General features: G+C 41.7%; 1 protein-coding gene across 2 annotated transcripts in view; it reads left to right on the forward strand.

Annotated features, from left to right (window-relative positions):
- Nucleotides 1-19912, forward strand: part of SRGAP1 (SLIT-ROBO Rho GTPase activating protein 1) — a 256690-nt gene extending 236778 nt beyond the window's left edge. For both annotated transcript variants that reach the window (XM_005871684.2, XM_005871685.2), the window contains exons 17-22: nucleotides 18-242; nucleotides 3264-3343; nucleotides 10064-10244; nucleotides 11674-11808; nucleotides 11941-12280; nucleotides 15270-19912. In XM_005871684.2, coding sequence (XP_005871746.1) covers nucleotides 18-242; nucleotides 3264-3343; nucleotides 10064-10244; nucleotides 11674-11808; nucleotides 11941-12280; nucleotides 15270-15647 — 1339 coding nt within the window. In that variant the 3' untranslated portion in view covers nucleotides 15648-19912. The remainder of the gene's footprint in view (nucleotides 1-17; nucleotides 243-3263; nucleotides 3344-10063; nucleotides 10245-11673; nucleotides 11809-11940; nucleotides 12281-15269) is intronic.
- Nucleotides 19913-19918: the final 6 nt, after the last annotated feature.

Raw genomic sequence — 19918 nt, forward strand, 5'->3', positions numbered from 1 at the left:
CTTGCTTCCTTTCAAAGTCTTTCACAATACAGTGATGAGAACATGATGGACCCTTATAACCTGGCCATTTGCTTTGGCCCAACATTGATGCCCGTCCCAGAAATACAGGATCAAGTGTCTTGCCAGGCTCATGTGAATGAAATTGTCAAAACCATCATCATCCACCATGAGACTATTTTCCCGGATGCTAAAGAGCTGGACGGCCCTGTTTATGAGAAATGTATGGCTGGAGACGACTACTGGTAAGTTAAAAAATGTTGAATCCTTCTTCCCCTGGAAAAATTATAGAAGAATAGGAATCAACTTTTTAAGAAAAAGAATTGACCATAGGTTGCCAGTGCTTCCAACTAACAAAAAAAGAAGCAGCAGTAGGAATACTTGAGATAAATTAGAATGCTAAGACCCATGGCAACCCTGGCTTCTTATTATAGAACGTCATCCCTTTTCCCCAAGGATGACATCTTTTTAGATATATCCATCCTATCATGGCTTTTGTGGAGAATAATGGTTTTGATATTATATAGAACTATATTAATTTTTACTAGTACATCAAGAAAAGATAACTGATTGAATTGACAGATTTTATTTTCATTCTGAAATAGTTTTAATTTTATATAAAGTGGTTTCAAAATTCTCATTTTTAAAAGGAGCTTATCAACCAAATGTTTTTTCATTCTTACTTATTTTTTTAATATATTTTTATTGACTTTAGAGAGAGAGGAAGGAAGAGGGAGAGAGAGATGTGAGAGCGAAACATCAATCAGCTGCCTCCCGTACACACCCAACCAGGGGCCAGACCCACAACCTGGTCATGTGCCCTGACAAAGAATCAAACCAGCAACCTTTTGGTGCGCAGGATGACATCCAACCAACTGAGGCACACTGGCCAGGGCCATTCTTATTTATTTTTATTTTTATTCTTATTAATATTATCCTAACTAGTTGTGGTAGTGGTTATTTTGAGCAAATTATTTACATTAATATATTGTTGGGATAACAAATTTTTTATTTTACTTATTTTTACTTGAGTTTATTGGGGTGACATTGGTTATTAAAAATCTGTAGGTTTCACCCTAACCGGTTTGGCTCAGTGAATAGAGCGTTGGCCTGCAGACTCAAGGGTCCCAGGTTCGATTCTGGTCAAGGGCATGTACCTTGGTTGCGGGCACATACCCAGTAGGGTGTGTGCAGGAGGCAGCTGACCGATGTTTCTCTCTCATCAATGTTTCTAACTCTCTATCCCTCTCCCTTCCTCTCTGTAAAAAATCAATAAAATATATTTTTTTAAAATCTATAGGTTTCAAGCTTACAATTCTATCATGCATTATCTGTATATTGTATTGTGTATTTACCACCCGAAGTCAAATCTCCTTTCATCACCATTTAATCCTCCCTATACACTCTTCTACCTTCCCCTACCCCTCTTTCCCTCCGGTAATACCCATGCTGTTGGGATAACAGTGTTTTAATACGGCAGTATAGACACCTTTCAGTGAAGCAGTGAAAATGAGGGAGATATAGTCAATTGAATAATACCAATGGTAGAACACCCTCAATGGTTTATGTTCACAATTTGATATATGAGCCCCAGCTTCTAGGAGATTGTATATGATCAATAAAAGTAGCTTGATTCCTTGAGCAGCCCCTACAGCTCCTCAGGGCATATGATCTCTCTTACTCCTCACAGTCACTCTACCAAGTAAGTTAAGAGAGACCAAGGAGTCTGTCCAATGACTGGTAGTAACTGGAGACAGCCCACTGGAGACAGGTCTGTCTGATTACAAACCCACATGAGTCCTCCCCCTGAACAGCTGCCTCCCAGCCTTACTCAGAAACTGCCCTGCACAGCTCACATGCAGGAATGGCCAGAAATAGACGTGTTTGAGTCTTCATTCTCGACCCTCCTCAAGACTCTTTGTTTCCCTTTGCCTTCCCAGGGATTAAGTAGAAATAGAATCAGTAGCTGAAAGATCTTAAGTAACTAAAGGTACACTTATTCTTTACTTAAACCACAATGTGATCTCAAACCACAGTGTGGTCATATGCCTCAAGAAAACTGAGAGTTGATTCTTTCCAGAAGTACTGCTTTCTAAATTAACCACAGAGGATGACACATGCCAGTTCTATAGTATATCCAGCAATTTTACACATGACAGTCAATTCGAAAATATTTACTTTACCCTGCACTTAACTATGTGCAAGGTACTGACTGAGCTTGGCGCTGAGCAGATGAATGAACAAGCATGTGGATGTCTGATCAGGGTTATTGGATGCGCTGTCCTTTTTGTGGTTGCTGCTTTTTTACAGAGTAAATCCCCGTAATAAAGAGTCCTGCGGCAATAACATGTGCTGATATTCCTCTCCCGTACGTAGTGTTCTCTATGGGTATTGCTCATTCTAAACAGAAAGTCAATAATACAGCAGTTACCCTTGTTACCCAACACCAGCAATATAAATGGGCTTTTGCAGCAAAGTCAGGTTTGTATCTGTGTCCAGTGCTTATTTCATTTATCAGCATGCATTTGAGAAGAGGTGCTGGTAGTTTTAAAGGGTGAGTTTTTTGTTTGTTTGTTTGTTTGTTTAGTTGATTTCAGAGAGGAAGGGAGAGGGAGAGACAAAAATAGAAACATCAGTGATGAGAGAGAATCATTGATCGGCTGCCTCCCACACACCCCACACTGGGGACCGAGCCCGCAACCTGGGCATGTGCCCTGACCAGGAATTGAACCGCCACCTCCTGGTTCATAGGTTGACTCTCAACCGTTGAGCCACGCCAGCCGAGCAAGGGTGAGTTTTTGAAAGGATAAAATCGTAACTCTCACACAAACATACAATGAACATCTGTGAAGAAAAGATGGAAAAAATACTACAATTAATTCAAAGCAGAAATCAAAGAGCCATTTATTAATATGTGGTAAGGAATGTGGAAATGAATTTGCAAAAACTGGTGCATTCATAGGGCACATATTCCACGAGAACTTGACAAATTTTCGCTTCTGTGGATAAGAGTTAGTTGTAGGGCTGCGAGTTCCCTACAAGTTAGCTTTGTCTTTGCAGAGTTGTAAAACAACCTTTGTGTCCCAGCAAAGGGACGCACACTGCCCAGGGGCCAGATCGTCCCTGGAGGCTCCAGCATTCCACTGAGCGGCTGTCCAGTAACTCTGGCCATCCCAAGCCTTATATGCTTCCTTACAGTAGCAATTGCTCATTTTTGAAATTCTTTCCACTTTGGCTTCACATGAATTTCTATTTCCGCTCCACAGTGACAGCCCCTACAGCGAGCACGGTACGTTGGAGGAAGTGGATCAGGATGCTGGTACTGAGACCCACACCAGTGAGGACGGTATGTTATAAAACTAGTCTTATATCCTTTCTAAGAACTGCTCATATTAAGAATTCAGGAGAAACAAAAGAATATTTATAAAATAGGCGTAGAGTATGAAGAATAACATTACAGTGAACATGCATGGAACCACCAAGTTTAAGAAAAAAGGCATCGTTACCTTTGTGCTCCCCTAATCCCATTGCCGTCCTCACCCCCACGGGTAACCTCTATATGTCTGTGTTTAAATAGTTTGTTGTTTCATTTTCTATTGTATGGAACTTCCTATAAATGGAATCATACTGTACATTTTTCCCATTATTTTTTTCTACTCAGTAATATGTTCCAGAGATTCATCCACATTGTTGCATATAGTTATAACCATTTAATTGACTACTGTATAATATTTCATTGTACTTATATATGTTGTTATTGATGAGTATATGGGGTGCTATCTTTTTTTCCATTAAAAACCGTGCTGCGATGAATATTTTGAGTATGCATCCCACTGCAAATGTACAGGAGTTTCTCTAGGATGTACACATCTAGGAATATTAGTAAGCTTGTGAAAATGGTTGTAATGGTGTACACTTCCCCCAGCAGTGTATCAGCCTTTCGGTTGTGTGTATACTCATCAACACTTGATTTTATCAACTATTGTCATCTTTGCCCATATTGTCAGTGTGACCCCCCAGCAGTGTATCAGCCTTTCGGTTGTGTGTATATTCATCAATCAACTATTGTCATCTTTGCCCATATTGTCAGTGTGAAATTGTATCTCATTGTGACGTAATTTGCATTTCTCTGGTTTGCTAATGAAGATGTTTTAAACTACAGTCTGTTAATAGAAAATGGGGGGTATAGGGAGGCCAGCAGATGAGGAGATGATTGCCATTGAAGATACGTTGTTTCTCACAGCTCCCACGAGGAAAGAGCACAGCACCCTTGGGTGGGCACAGCATCAAGTGCCAGGGTCTGTCATGAGGCAGGAGAGGGAGCAACTGGGCAGGAGCCTTTGTTTCGGTTTCCACTGGAACAGGAGAGGCTAGATAAGCAGGTTGGAACAATTTCTGCAGGCTCCGGGCGTAGACTGCTATCTCTCCTTGTACCTGGCCCTGAGGTGATTAGGGCAGGGGGATGGTGGCCCAGCGTGTGAGAATCCTAGAGAGGAGCTGGTTGGGGTGGGCTGTGGATGGGGTGGATTGTATTGGGAAGGCACACTCCAGGTGTAGGAATCTGCTGACCTGGGAAGGACAGTCCCTCCAGGGCCAACAAGGCCCAGATGTCTGAATACAGAAAATAAAAGACATGGTTAATACAGATATACTCATTTTTATATGTTTAGGTTTCTTTTTGTGTGAAATTTCTATCAAATCTTTTGCGCATTAAGACCCATTTGTCCACTATTAGTTTTTCTGGGCTTTTAAAATTTATTTAGTTTGGTTTAGCTTTGGTATTTTCCTTATTTGTGAGAGTTCCTTATGTGTAAGAGTTCGTTATGGTTCTGGACCAGGTCTTTTACTGGGTATATATTTTACAAATATCTTCTGCTCTGTAGCTTGTCTTTCATGTGCTTATTATATCTTTTGCTAAAGAGAGGGTCTTAATTTTAAAGGAGTTAGAGGTTCTTTTCACTTTGTGTCTCCTTTAGGAATATCCTTCTGCACCTGAGGTAATGAAGAGAATTCTCCTATATTCTCTTTTAAATCTTTTCAGGTTTTGTTTTTCACAAAAGCTTAAATTAACCAGGCAGGGAAAATGCCCTCAGGACAGACTCTGACTCACTTTTTCTAGTGTTCTGTTTACTTCATTGGCTTCCCACTTTGAGTTTTTGGTCTCTAGTATTCCTTAGTATTATGTTGGCTCCAATGCCATCTCAAAGTTTTTTGTTTGTTTTTTTAATCCAACATTCGTTTTTAAATATATTTTTGTTGATTACAGAGAGGAAGGGAGAGAGAATCATTGATCAGTTGCCTCCTGCACACCCCCTTACTGGCGATCAAGCCCGCAACCCAGGCATGTACCCTGACCTGGACTCGAACCAGTGGCCTCCTAGTTCATAGGTGGATGCTCAACCATTGAGCCACTTGGGCCAGGCTCAATACAACATTTTTTAGTTGACTTCAACAAGAGGGTAATCAGGATGTCTAGTGTGTCTACCCTCTGCTATAAAAGGAAAGTTTCTTTGTGTTTTTAAAAGTAGGATGAGTTGACATTTTCAGAGCTTAAGTTAGAAGATATTCTTTCAAGTGAGAGCTGTGATGTTGCTTTTGAAAGTCTCTGAGCCCTACCTCTGCTACCATTTATTCTTTTGTCTTGAGTTTCTTTGTTGCTCTATATGATTCATTCCTTTTTCATTGATATCGATGACTTCTCTAAGTGTTTCCTTGCTCTCCCCAGTGGCAGGCAGGAGAAGACAAAGCCTCAGCCATCCCTCTTTCAAACATCACCCTCTCCACCGTGCCATCTGTCTGTCGTTCTTACCTCTTGACTGTAAAAGAAAAGCTTTGCTGAGGGCTCTGCGTCTTAGATAACATTTTGATCATGTTCTTCTGATTTTGTTAAAGAAAAGCATTGCTTACAAAGGTCAGATATCCTTACCCACAGCCAGCCCCTAAAGTCCTGTAGCTAAATTAATTAGAGTATTGATTATCTTTTTGATTGCTCAGATATTTATTTTCTTGTCTTTGTCATGGTATCACTAGAGAGAATAGCTTTTGTTTCCAAAAAGAGAGGCTGTCACGGAACAAAACTGCCATCTGCAAGGGCAGTGGGTAACAGATCAAGGAAGAAAAGTGGCAGAGACAGCAAGGCCCCAACGAGAAAGTGTGATGCACTAGCATTTCTTATAAAATTAGAAGAAATGTAAATACTTTACTGAATTTTCTTTCTCTTTGCACAAAACTATAACAATCATGCATAATAATGAAGCTATCATATTATTATTGTTGTTACTGTTAGTAGCAGCATTCTGCAGCCTCTGCCCAACCTTAAAGGGCCATGTTACTCTCTCTGTGAAAGGCATGTGGTGTGGTGCCATGCCCTGGGACTGATTTGCTCTGCAATGACTAGACTAAGATGTGTATAAATAGCTTATGATTGACACTTGACTGTGAAATGACTCTAGTGGGAGCAGAAAGAGCCAAAATAATGAAATTGCTCAGAATTACTAGTTGATTAGCAGGGTTGCCAATAAATTGTACTTCTGATTCATCTGGTTATTCTTTCATAACCTCTCCACATTTGAACTAAATAAGCAAAAACTGATGATCCTGTTGCTAGTTGTTTCAAAAAATAAAAAGAGATTGTGAGCACAGAGGTTGTGATTATGAAATTATAAAAAAAAAATGTATATATCTATTAAATAGTCTTAAATTGCCTTTGGCCAGTGTTGACAGTGTATGATTGAGTGGCATTCAAGAACATTAATGGTTCTCTCTTCATTTCCATTGACAAGTACATGGATTGTACACCGTGATATGGGCTAGTATATTTCCTTCTTTTTCTAATAAAACAAAATTTTAACACATGGGCTGTTCACATGGAAATTTATAAATTACATGTCATGAAGTTCTTTTTAATAAGTTGGCAAGTCTTCATTCTTCCATGGATATGTTTATTTGTATCCCTACACCATGGACATGTTTATTTCTGTCCCCCAGGGAGAACTGAGGTAAAAAAAAATTGTTATCTGTCATCTCAGATCAACCAGCATTTTTTCTGTATCTGCAAATTTAGAACAAACTAGAAAGCACACTCTTTGAATATAAAGTTATATTCCTCCTCTATGAAGCAGACTGGTAGATATTTAATAAAGCTGCTATTGATATTGTTTTAATAAAGAAAATATAATTTTAGGATGGAATACCAGAGGGTTAACATATGATCTAAAGTTATCGTCAGTTGTTAAAGGGTTAAACTGTTGTTTTTAAATTATTTTTACACCTACTTTGCTGAGAAGTATACTATATGCAGACTATAGTGCAGAAAGAAGTATTATTTTCCTTAAACATTATCTACTAGCAAAAAGATGGAGCACTTATTGTCTTTATTTTAAACTAGAGGTCTGATGCACGAAATTCATGCACGGGTAGGGTCCCTAGCCAGGCCGGCAATCAGGGCCGATTGGGGCCTTCCTTCCCCGGCTGCCAGCTGCCGGCCGGGGCCTTTTGTCATTCTGCGCCACCCCCTGGTGGTCAGCGCACATCATAGCGAGCGACCGAACTCCCCGTCTCTCAGTGGAACTCCCAAGGGGACATTTTGCATATTAGCCTTTTATATATATAGACTAGAGGCCCAGGGCACGATTAAATCATACATGTGTAGGGTCCCCTAGGCCTTGCCTACCATCATGGCCATGTCCGCCACCCCACAACGCCTCGCACGCTCTGTGAACGCTGCCGGCACCCCATGACACTCCACCGATGCTGGGGGAGGAGGGGAGAAGCAGGGCCCGAGAGGTGCTTCATGCACCCCATGGTGACCGGTCATTTGGTTGTTTCGGTCGTGACCCCTCTGGCCTTTTATTATTATGATGTATAGCCCAGCCAGTGTGGCTCAGTGGTTGAGTGTCAACCTATGAACCAGGAGGTCACAGTTTGATTCCCAGTCAGGGCACATGCCGGGGTTGCTGGGATGATCCCCAGTAGTGGGGTACAGGAGGCAGCCAATCAATGATTCTCTCTCATTGATGTTTCTATTTCTCTCTCCCTCTCCCTTTCTCTCTGAAATCAATAAAAATATATTTTAAATAAATTAAATTAAATGTATAGCTGAAATTCACACAAGCCCTTCAGATAAGGCAGATCCTAAGCGTTTTCAATGTTTATTGATTTTTATTATTTGCTTTACCTGTCCTAGAGAGTGTTTGAATTTATCAAGTGAGAAAGAAGCTGAGCTGGCTACCCAAGGACCTCTTAGGCAGTCATTCCATATAAGTACAACAGATATTGAAGATACTGCAATGAACTTTGGGAAAAAATACACTATTTTAAATGAGAAGGTTTTTTTCCAAGGGAAACAGAAAACAATTTCCTGAGAAAATATCTGACAGATAGTTAGGTTTTAATCTATTATGTGTGCACATATATTCTAGAGTATTTGGAAACTAATGCATACTCGGTTTTTAGCAAATGAGGTATTGCTCATAGCATATAGTTCTCTAAGGATGTACCACCTGTATTGGCCCCTTTTAGTTCTGTTTACTTTAAAAACATTTTTGATTGATTGATTTGAGAGAGACATCGATTTGTTGTCCCACTTGTTTATGCGCTCATTGGTTGGTTCTTATATGTGCCCTGACCAGGATCAAACCTGCAACCTTGGTGTATCAGGACAGTTCTCTAACCAACTGAGCTACCAGCCAGGGCTAGTTCTGTTTATTATTGAGGATGAGGTGATGTTGGGAGAGGGGAAGAAAGATCACAATAAGCCAAATTACAAAAAGCACCTGTTATAGTTGTTTAATTTAATTTGTCTGCTTATTGGCCTTCAATATCTGTGGTCAGAAGTAGATCAGAGCTGAAACTCCTATTCTAGGCCCAGAATTCAGTAAGTTTTTCAAACTTTTTATTTTGAGATTATTGTAGATTTACATGCCATTGTAAGAAATAATACAGAGAGATCCCACATACCCTTCACCCAGTGTCCTGCCACAGTAATAGCTTACATGAGTATAGGATAATACCACAACTAGGAAATTGACATTGATACAATCCATTCACCATGTTCACATTTTACCAGTTTTACATGCACTCATTTGCATATGTATTTACTTGGTTCTGTACACTTTTATCACATGTATAGATTTGTGTGATCACAATGATAGTCAAGAAGAACAGTTCCATCCCAAGGATGCCTTGTGCTGCCCTTTACAGCCATTTCCTCCTGTCACCTCCCCCACCCCAACCTCTGGCAACCAGTAATCTAGTCTCCATCTTGATAGTATATCATTTCACGTAGGCTAAATAAATGGAATTATACAGTGTCTAACCTTTTGAGATTGGCTTTTTCACTCACTATTATTCCCTTGAATACCCTTTTATCTCTAGCAAATATAGTTTTCAAATCTGGTCTTTTACTGTCAGTACAGGACAGTCTTAAGTTATGCTTATTTCATAGGTAATAGTCAGAATTTGTTACTGATACTAGAGAAAACAAAGTTGTCTTTACACTTGATGGTAGTTTGAAGATCTGATAGTGCTAAAAAAGTAGATGAGGAAATCCAATGTATTCAAGTAGTATTTAATGTGGCAAATTTTGTAGACTTGATTTTTAGAAAAATAAGCACATAAAACAAACTTCCTGGTGTTGTGGGTTAGTGATGTTTACACGTTATAAGTGGGATTAATGTGTTGCAAGGGAACTCCATCAATGTCAAAATTATATTGGAGTTGTTTTGGAGGATATTACAACCCCGGGAGAGATCTTATATATCATACTGCAAAGTTTAAACTATTTTTTATTAAACTGTCGTTATAGCTCTAGTAAGAGGCTGTGGAAATTAAGATCTAATATTCAATTTTTCTTTGCCTGAAAAACTGTTGACAGCCAAAGAATGTTTTCCTGTATCTCTTTTAGCATCTCCTTTTCTCCTTTTTGATGACTTGTTTATTCCCTTGTTCTGTCTGGATATGAAAGCGGCCTTCCTTATTTCTAAGGCCTAACCTAGACCTTTCAGATAGTGTATTATGCCTTCCCAACAGCCCTGTCCCTCACCGCTTCCTGGTGTGTTCTCTGTAGAATGTGAGCCAATAGAAGCCATAGCCAAGTTTGACTACGTTGGGCGGTCTGCCAGAGAGCTGTCCTTCAAGAAGGGAGCCTCCCTGCTGCTGTATCACCGAGCGTCCGAGGACTGGTGGGAAGGCAGGCACAACGGGATCGACGGGCTGGTGCCTCACCAGTACATCGTGGTGCAGGACATGTGAGTAGTCCCAGCCTCGGTGGCCAGAGTGTTCCCAAGAGGAGACTCCAGCTTCTGCTCTTCCAGTGACCTTGGCCTTGTGGGAAAAGAGCAGGAGGGCTTGCAGAGCTAGCACTTCTGCGCTGGCAGTTCTTCCCCTGCCTGTGGGCCTCTGATAACAGAACTGCCGGGCCAGCAGGTTCTCATTTCTCAGAATCCACCGGAGGCTGGGAGCAAGGACTAGTGAGAGACGCCTTTTGAAGCCTCCAGATTCTTAGAACCTGAGCAGAGAAGGACTTTACGAGCTGAGTGACACTGCTGAATCCAGGAGCAGCGGTGCTCTTCCTTTGGTGTCTGCCTACCATTTCAATTCCAGGTTCCCAAGAGAGAAGATACTGGCCTCAAGTTTAAAAAGTATCATCTCCTGGCTTCTTTTTTTTTTTTTCCATTTTGCTGATGAGAAAGCTCTAATTTCAAAATTATTTTAAAAGATGGAAAGATAGTCATAATATATTAAGTGAAAGAAACAGGTTACAAAGTGTGATGTACAGAATAATCCCTATTTTGTGAACACGTTATTTCACAATGCAGCATCAATTTAAGAGTAGCTTTTCAAGGAAAAGAGAAATATAACACATAAAATGTATAAGGTGAATACATGAGTCGGTCTAATTTTAGAAGTGTTAAAATGTGTACCTCAGAACCCAAGAAATATTATGTGTATACTAGAGGACCAGTGCACGAAATTCATGCACTGGTAGGGTCCCTAGTGGCTGCTAGCTGCCAGCCAGGGCCTCCCTCCCTTCCCCCAGCCGCCACCTGCGAAGGCCTCCCTCCCTTCCTCTGGGCCGGCCCCACCCCCTGGTTGAACTCCCGGACAACCTCCCAGTCGAGGGGACAATTTGCATACTACGCTTTTATTATATAGGATACAGATATCAGTCATATGTATCTAAAGTATATAAGCATAAGCATCCATAATGTACAGAAAATACTATATACATGCACAGAGTGGGGCAAAAGTAGGTTTACACTTGTGAGTATGCAAAATACAGTTTATTCTATTATTATTTATTAATTATATTATCTTCCATATGAACAACTATAACCTACTTTTGCCTCACCCTGTATATGCACACACTTGTAGGTAGGCATGTATCCCAGGCATTACAAAAAGTATAGAAGGATAGTTTTTAAAATTCTGACAATAGTTATCTCTGGATGTTATTTTATATTATGGGTAATTGTTATTTGTGTATCTGAATTTTCCACTTTTTCTGCAATGAAATTGTGTTATTTTTACAATGAAAAGAAAAACATTACATTAATAAGAGACTTACATACATAACTGCCATCACTTATTTGTGTGTGTGTGTCTGTGTGTGTGTGTGTGTGTGTGTGTCCTATTCATCTAGCAAAACACCCTCACTGTTGATTCTCGTTACTTCAGGGATGATACGTTTTCAGACACTCTGAGCCAAAAAGCTGACAGCGAGGCCAGCAGTGGGCCAGTGACTGAAGACAAGTCTTCATCCAAGGACATGAACTCCCCGACAGACCGGCATTCGGATGGGTATTTAGCCAGGTGGGTGGAGCCTGGTAGTCAGGCTCCTGAACCTCCACTTCCCCTGGGGCCATGCGGAGCCACAGTGCCCTTTGCAGTATTACCCAGTGTGGTGAGCGCTCCTTTTCTCTCTTTCTCTCTGTGTATGTCTAGACAAAGAAAAAGAGGAGAGCCACCCCCTCCAGGAAGGCGTCCTGGCAGAACCAGTGATGGCCATTGTCCTCTCCACCCCCCACATGCTCTTTCCAACTCCTCAGTTGACCTGGGGTCCCCAAACCTGGCCAGTCACCCCCGGGGCCTGCTGCAGAACCGTGGCCTCAACAATGACAGTCCGGAGAGGAGGCGCCGGCCAGGCCATGGCAGCCTGACCAACATCAGCCGGCACGACTCCCTCAAGAAGATTGACAGCCCTCCTATTAGAAGATCCACGTCATCGGGGCAATACTCAGGCTTCAATGACCACAAGCCACTGGACCCAGAGATGATCGCTCAGGTGGGATGCTTTTAGGGGAATAGTGCACGTTCAGTGCCTGGGGTGTGATGAAGGAGGTTTGCAGGGTTTACTTTTTTGTAGCCCTGTATTTTGTATAGAACCAACTAATGAAAACAGAAAAGAAATTAGTCCATTCTTTAATTTAAGGCCTCGCTATGGGCCTCTTGAAGAACCATGTGTTACTGGAAGGGCCCAAGTACATTAGGTTTATATTGATTTAAATAGTCATGGCAGAAATGTAGGACCCAGGGCATTCAAATGCATCATTGCTACATAGCTGGGAAAATTCTGCAAAGAAGAATAATGAGGAAGGACTAGCCCTCCCAGTTCTGAATGCATGCTAAAGACAGTAAAACAGACAAGTTGATGGAACAGAACAGAGAGCCCAGAAACAGAAACGTTTTAGTATGGAATAAAGATAACACTTTCATCTCAAGAAGTGATGAACTAGTGAATGATGAGAAGTGACGGTTAGCTGTTTGAAGAACAGTGGGTCTGGGTACTGGGTCACTCCTGAATACATGCGTATCTTCACTTTTTCCTAATGATTAGAATTGACAAAGTCAAAGGACCTGTAAAAAAAATTAATTTGCCCTAGCTGGTCTGGCTCAGTGATAGAGCGTTAGCCTGTGGACTAAAGGGTCAATTCTGTTTAAGGGCATATGCCTGGGTTGCGGGCTTGATCCCCAGTAAGGGGCATGCAGGAGGCAGCCAATCAATGATTCTCTCTCATCACTGATGTTTCTCTCTCTCTCTCTCCCTCTCCCTTCCTCTCTGAAATCAATAAAAATATTTTTAATTAATTTATTTTCCCATAGTTCCACCATATTCCCCTCTAGTTCTTTTTGCAGCACAGCCATTAAAAATGTGTGTGTGGCCAGTGACAAAGGAGGTGAATAGATTCAGGCTTTGCCATTTGTGTAATCTGAAGTGACTTCTAGCTATCACTGAAGCTTAAAACTAAATAGATCAAAAAAGAAAGTGAATGAGAAGTGAAGAGACAAATATGGGGACATATTAAAGATGGATTATTTTTCATAACAAGAGCCCAAGGAAACCTGCACTGATGTAACAAATTTCCAAGATATTTTCAGTGTCCTATCTAAAAAAAATTTTGGATAGCAAATTAGATTGTATAAGGAGTTTAATGTGTTTTTAAAACATTGAACCAATGTTAAGTGCACAACGATTTTTCAGCAAAAATCAAAAAGACTTTTGCCCTTCTTGGTTTTCTCTATTGGAAGTATTCTCTGTGCAGGGTCCTTTGAGGCCTGTTTAGAGCCAGTGGGTGATATTTGACTACAGTTCAGTACTGATTGGAAAAGCCGTAACATCACTGCTTACAATAAGCAGGTGAAAAAGGATTTGGGTTGGAGAGACAGGGAATTGGGAGCTTGGGGGGTGGGAAGACCTACTAAGGTCTATTTAACCCTTCTGCTTCTAGAGGCAGGAAATCCTTTCATTGCAAATCATAACAACAGAAACTCAACAGATAAACAAGGCTCTCTTCATTCTCTCAGGGGCAAATACTTGTTATAAAAACAAATCTATATGCTTAGCATCAAATGGAAGTCACATATGAAAATAATTACTCCAAAGTGATGTCATCCTCACAAAATGGCTTCCAGCTGTGTCCTTTATTTATCTTTCCATCTCTCACCTCCAGATTTTCCCATGAGGACAATGAAGCCTGCCATCATGATGTTCATACCAAAGGGAAATAAATATATATATATGCAAATTCTTTTATTAAACAAATCAGTGGAATCCCTGGTGAAGTTTTTGGGGTTTTTTTAGCTACAGTATCCATATGTGATCATCATGTTTTGGTTTATTCATTCAGCAGAGCACTTACAGTGTGCTAGGTCCTGTGCTAGGCTTTATGGACACAATGTTAAATCAATAGACTGAAGGTGCTTACCATCCAATGAGGGAGTTGAGTGTGGAAATCAGTTAGCACTGTGCGTAGCCAGAGGGTTATGCTCCAGGTGAGTGGAAGAAGAGGTCTCTCAGTCAAACCAGAGCAGTGGTCCTCCACTCACCCTGCCTCACACAGTACTCTACCTTTTGAGAGTATGCATATTAACAACACAGTTCAGTGAAATATATGCTCATTGTTGTGAAACAGATCTCCAGAACTTTTTCATCTTGTGAAACTGAAACTGTACACCCATTGAACAACAACTCCCCTTTGGCCCATCCCACCCAGCCCCTGGCTGCCACCAATAATAACTCAATTATTGCCAAGTATTGAGTTAGTCTTAACTCCAATTCCATGAAAAGTGTTTCCATTAGTGATGTGATTTTTCTGAAATGGTGGACAGTGCTTGGTCAGTCCCAATCAAAATAGAGTATAATATACATGATCACTTATTCCTAGAAAACTTAACACCATTAAAAAATATTTTGTGGCCCTAGCTCAGTGGTCGGCAAACTCATTAGTCAACAGAGCCAAATATCAACAGTACAACGATTGAAATTTCTTTTGAGAGCCAAATTTTTTAAACTTAAACTATATAGGTAGGTACATTGTTATTAACTTAATTAGGGTACTCCTAAGCTGGCCTTTACTAAAAATGTCCTCACTCTGATTGAGGTACGTTCGCTGAGGTCGACCCCTCAGATTGAGGACGTTTTTAGCAAAGGCCAGCTTAGGAGTACCCTAATTAAGTTAATAACAATGTACCTACCTATATAGTTTAAGTTTAAAAAATTTGGCTCTCAAAAGAAATTTCAATCATTGTACTGTTGATATTTGGCTCTGTTGACTAATGAGTTTGCCAACCACTGGCTTAGATTGATTTCAGGGATCTATGTTCTATAAATAAAAATATATATATTTTGTGTTTATATATAAGAAAGAATTGGGTTGTAGGCTCAGGTTATTATAAATGCTGGCCTGTTTGCTTGGAAGTGAAATTATGTGTTTCTATACATGAGTATTAATTATCAGTTTGTTCTCTCTCTCTTTCTAATGATGTTGCAACAGGATATTGAAGAGACGATGAACACTGCTTTGAATGAACTCCGAGAACTGGAGAGACAGAGCACAGCAAAGCACGCTCCCGATGTGGTTCTGGACACCTTAGAACAAGTGAAAAACTCCCCTACCCCCGCCACTTCCACCGAATCTCTCAGCCCTTTGCACAACGTGGCCCTCAGGAGCTCAGAGCCTCAGATTCGACGAAGCACTAGCTCCTCCAGTGACACGATGAGTACTTTCAAACCTATGGTGGCCCCCAGAATGGGCGTACAGCTAAAGCCTCCAGCCCTAAGGCCAAAACCTGCTGTTCTTCCAAAAACAAACCCTACCATAGGACCTGCGCCTCCCTCCCAGGGTCCTACAGACAAGTCTTGCACAATGTGAAAACCACTGGGCAAGGTCATCCGGGGAGGTGATTAAAAAAAAAGAAAATGGATTAGTGACAAGTCACGATCCATAACTTTCCATAGTTTTGTGCTTAGAACTGGAGATCTTCTGGCTTTCCTCTGTTCTCGAACGTAACGTCTGAGACTAGCTAAATTAACACGGGCATTTGTATTTTGTAGTTTCTTTTTTTTAAATAACTGGACATATGTCATTTTAAAGACAATAGACTCACTTAGACTTACTTGAAAATTCAATGCTGCACCATTTGTAAGGAAGGCAACACCACTCTGCTCTCCGCATTGTATAGCGCTTCAGGTTTAGAGCAACCTGGGTGACTCAGAACTGCCTGGGTCCCAAAGCACGAGAATCTGAGTTCCAGGCTTTGGAGTATAACCAGTGTTGGTCTGTGGCACTTGGGGTCATGGCCAAAGGGTGGTGATGGCATTGTTTGGTAGCTGACAGTGAGCGCCTCTGGTTCCATGTAGGGGGACAGGGTTTGGCTCATGCTAAAGACTTTCAGGTGTCACAGTGGGATGGACATTCCCAGTGGGACCTTCAACCCACGGCCTGAATGATTGGATGAGTGTCTCTTTCATAATAAGTCATTTCCCTGGGTCCAGGTTAAAGACTCAGCGGAAGAGGGTAGAGCCTCTGTAGTTACTGCTTGACCTGAAACCTGGGAGAGGAGGGAGGCAGTCCTCCAGAGTTACCAGTGTGACTCCTTCCACGCGCCTGACCAGGCCCCAGAGGATTTCCAGCTCCATCCTTCACATTCACAAAGGACTAGAGCTGTCTAGTCTTCAAGACTTTCTGGTCACACTGCTCCACAAACAACTTCCAAGAGCTGTTGTTCAGTGACTGCCTGGAAAATATTCCCAGCTCCCCTCAATCCCGGGCTTCTCCCTTCTGGAAATGGAGAAAGCAAGCAGCACAACAGTGCTCGGTCCACTCGGCCTTCTCTTCTCCAGACCAAATGACCTTGGTTCCTTTAAACATGCTGCAGAGAACAGACGATCCTGAATTGAATCCCCACCTTTCCTCTCCTTCTGTCTCTCTGAGCCAACCTCGAACTGGCCACGGTACTGGAGTAAGCGCCGTGCTGGCCACGGTGGGAGAATTTCCTCATGGTTCCAGGATCACTTCCTCCCAATTTTATACCCTGGAACCAGGACTTTTTTTTTTTTTTTTCCTTTTCCTTTCTCGTACGGTCTCTACATAATTCACATAGTCACCTAGCTCCATGAGGGGCCCTCTTTCTCTGACAATTTTTCTTTAGCCCATTTTTATGCTATAGTTCCCTCTATCTTAAGAAGGTTGCTTTGAATTAATTTGCTTTTGCAAAGGTACAAATCACCACTCCCCCACCAGCAGCAGCTTATATCATCCGTCAGCCTATGAGCATTTTATCTGTTCTATCATTGAACTTACTGATGAGGAGACCTGTTGTTTTTTATAAGTGGATGGCCAGAACTCACCCCTCCGGACCACCATTGATTTCCTTCTAAGTGTGGTTTCAAACTGGTAGCCAATCACATGCCCACCTAAGAATTACACAGTATGGACTTCATCAGCCCACTGGTGACTGCATCATGCAGGAAAGAATGAGGATTTGAACTAAAATCAAGATCATGACTGATCTCTACCTCAGTTTGCCAGTCTAATCATTCTAATGCAAACAGAGATTAAATTAATGAGATACTTTCTTTCAAAGTCACACTCTGATTGCTTGCCTACAGCCTAATTTCACAATTGTTTTGAATAGTGAATTTTTTTCCGAGTATTTCCAAGAACGGTAAGCTTTTAAACCTCTTCATTTTCAGAACCACCCATGTTTTTGTTTTGTTTTGTTTTGTTTTGTTTTGGGGGGGGGGGGGGAGGCCCAGCTCAGCATCTTGTCCAACCCCTCCCCATTTCTCTTGAGTTTTTGTGGTCCTTCAGCACCTTGGACACATGGAGACAGCCAGGACCACCCTTTGAATAGCACTAACGCTTTTAAACAATCTTCCCGAACCCCCTAGGAAATTTAAACTTTCCTAAATAGTCTCCCAGTTCTTTCTGGATTCCACTTTGGTTGCTGATTCTCTGTCGCTATCTGGGGAAACAGAAGCAAAGAATAAAGGTGGAAGCAATAGAGGAGGGAGGGGAAATGTTAAATCTTTTAGAAATTAAAATAAAAAGGATTCTTAAAAACCATTTTCCATCTTTGGTGGAAGTGCAAGATGTTAACAAAGGGCATCAAAAGGCGTTTGGATGTATTATTTGGTAGGGGGAGGGGAGGGGCCTCTTTTATAAGCTTTAACCACAGCTTTTCAGATCTTACTCCCAGCTTCATTCTCCAGGCTTTCCCCTGGTGATCCTCCCATGTCTCCTCTCATTGTTTGCACCTGTGAGGGATGAGGATTGCCCTTCTGCCATTGGCCGTCTGGGATGGCAGGGGACATGCTGCTCTGGACCCTCGGAGCCTCTGAGGCTGTGCCTTCCAGGAGACGGCTCCTAATACTCTCCCATCCCTTCCTTACTCTACCTGTCTCAGCTGTCCCCCTAAATCCCTGCTGTCACCCTGAGGCACTTTTTTCCCCAATTCCCAGGGAAGGATGTGACTCAGAGTGAGTAAGAACTCAATAGGGACTCACCTGTCCTTACTTCGTTTAGTAAAAGCCTTCAGATTCCAGGGGTACGACACGGTGGCCACCACAACATATCCAAACTAGCACCCGGTAAGCGCATTAAAAGCTTCAGCAGCGAGAGACTTTACCTGGTACACAGCCTGCCTTACAGCCTCAGGGGCAGCACACAGCGGGAGGTGGAAGGCACAGGAATGAGGAAAGAAGAAAGGAAGTGAGTCCTGAGATGTTATGCCTGCAGTTTCAAGGATCTTAGTCCTGGTGTGCAGTTTGGGAAGGGTGTTGTTTTGATGATGGGGAAATGATGGTTCTACGAAGATTACCTGACTCCACTTACACAAGAATATGTATTCTCAGCTGATATCACTGTATGTTCATGTCCCCTCCATGGAACTCACCCAACTAGATTTACCAAGTTGGCCTTTGGTTTGGGTCAGGGTGTGGATTAGCATAGAGAGAAAGGTACTTAGTACATATTTCTAATGAGTGCTCTAAATTATTTCAACATGTTGAATGGCCCTTTGTAGAGCTCCATGTTCATGTTCAGTGTCACCGCTATTGTTCAATTGCATGTTTTCTCACATATGATCTGACTTCGGTGCCCCTTGAGCCTCCATAGAATCATTTACAACAGTGCCCCACTGCACCTACTGCAATGAGCGTGAAAGTTATCAATGGATATAGAGCCCTAAGGGTCAGATTGTATGGGTTCAGTTTTCTGTCTTTGTACTTTTGCCATTTCCAAAAATGGGCTTATAATTTAATCAATAAGAAGAAGAAAGTGGGGAGAGTACTGGTCTCCTGAGTTTTGGGGAATGACATAGCCCCTGGGGTCTACAAACTGAAGAAACTTGAATCTGATCACTACAGCCTCAAATAAAAATTAAGAACCTATGGGTCCGTTGAGGGTGTAGAAGACTTCATATTTGGGGTGACACAGTAGCGAGAGGCCATGAGTGCAGGGAATGCGCTTAGAACTGAGTCTTGCTCTGAGTAACCCACCGCAGAGGCCCCGAGCCATGAGCGGCTTTCAAGTGAAGGCTTTATCCATGTGTAAATAGAGCTCCTATGGAATCACCCCTTGAACTGAAAACCTGACCACCAGCTGGGCTGGGGTGTGAGGCTGGGTGCAGGGTGGTTGGCACAGCTTTGTTCAGATCAGTAAAACAAACTGGAAATGGAGCTGTCACTCACCCTGGTATACTTTTTAAAAAATAGTCTACGTGGCATAATCGAGATGGGTACCTGTATCTTTAAATTACGTAGGGAATTTTGTATGTTTAAATAATTGTACTGGGTTCCATAATGCTTATAGAAGCTGTTTAGTAAAAGAAAATATAGAAACCGTGCATTTGTGAATGCCCCCTTAGAGCATTCATCCAAGTTCAGTGTGTCGTGTGACGGTTATTATAGCTGTTTATAGTGAGTGGCTGTGTAACAGGAGAGACTGCTATTTACCTAGGGGCTCAAGGGTAGCTCCTGCCCACTTAATTAAATCAGTGTTGTCCTTTCCTGTCCATTTGATCAATTGCAGTACTGGTAGCTTCCTGCTTGTGACTGTTACCTAATTGTGTCAATGTACATCTGTAGTATGTACATGTGAAAGTGCCTTTCTATTTTAGGAGTTTTAGCCTGGCTCTGTAC

Source organism: Myotis brandtii, unplaced genomic scaffold, assembly GCF_000412655.1.
Source record: "Myotis brandtii unplaced genomic scaffold, ASM41265v1 scaffold352, whole genome shotgun sequence".
Lineage (NCBI taxonomy): Eukaryota > Metazoa > Chordata > Mammalia > Chiroptera > Vespertilionidae > Myotis > Myotis brandtii.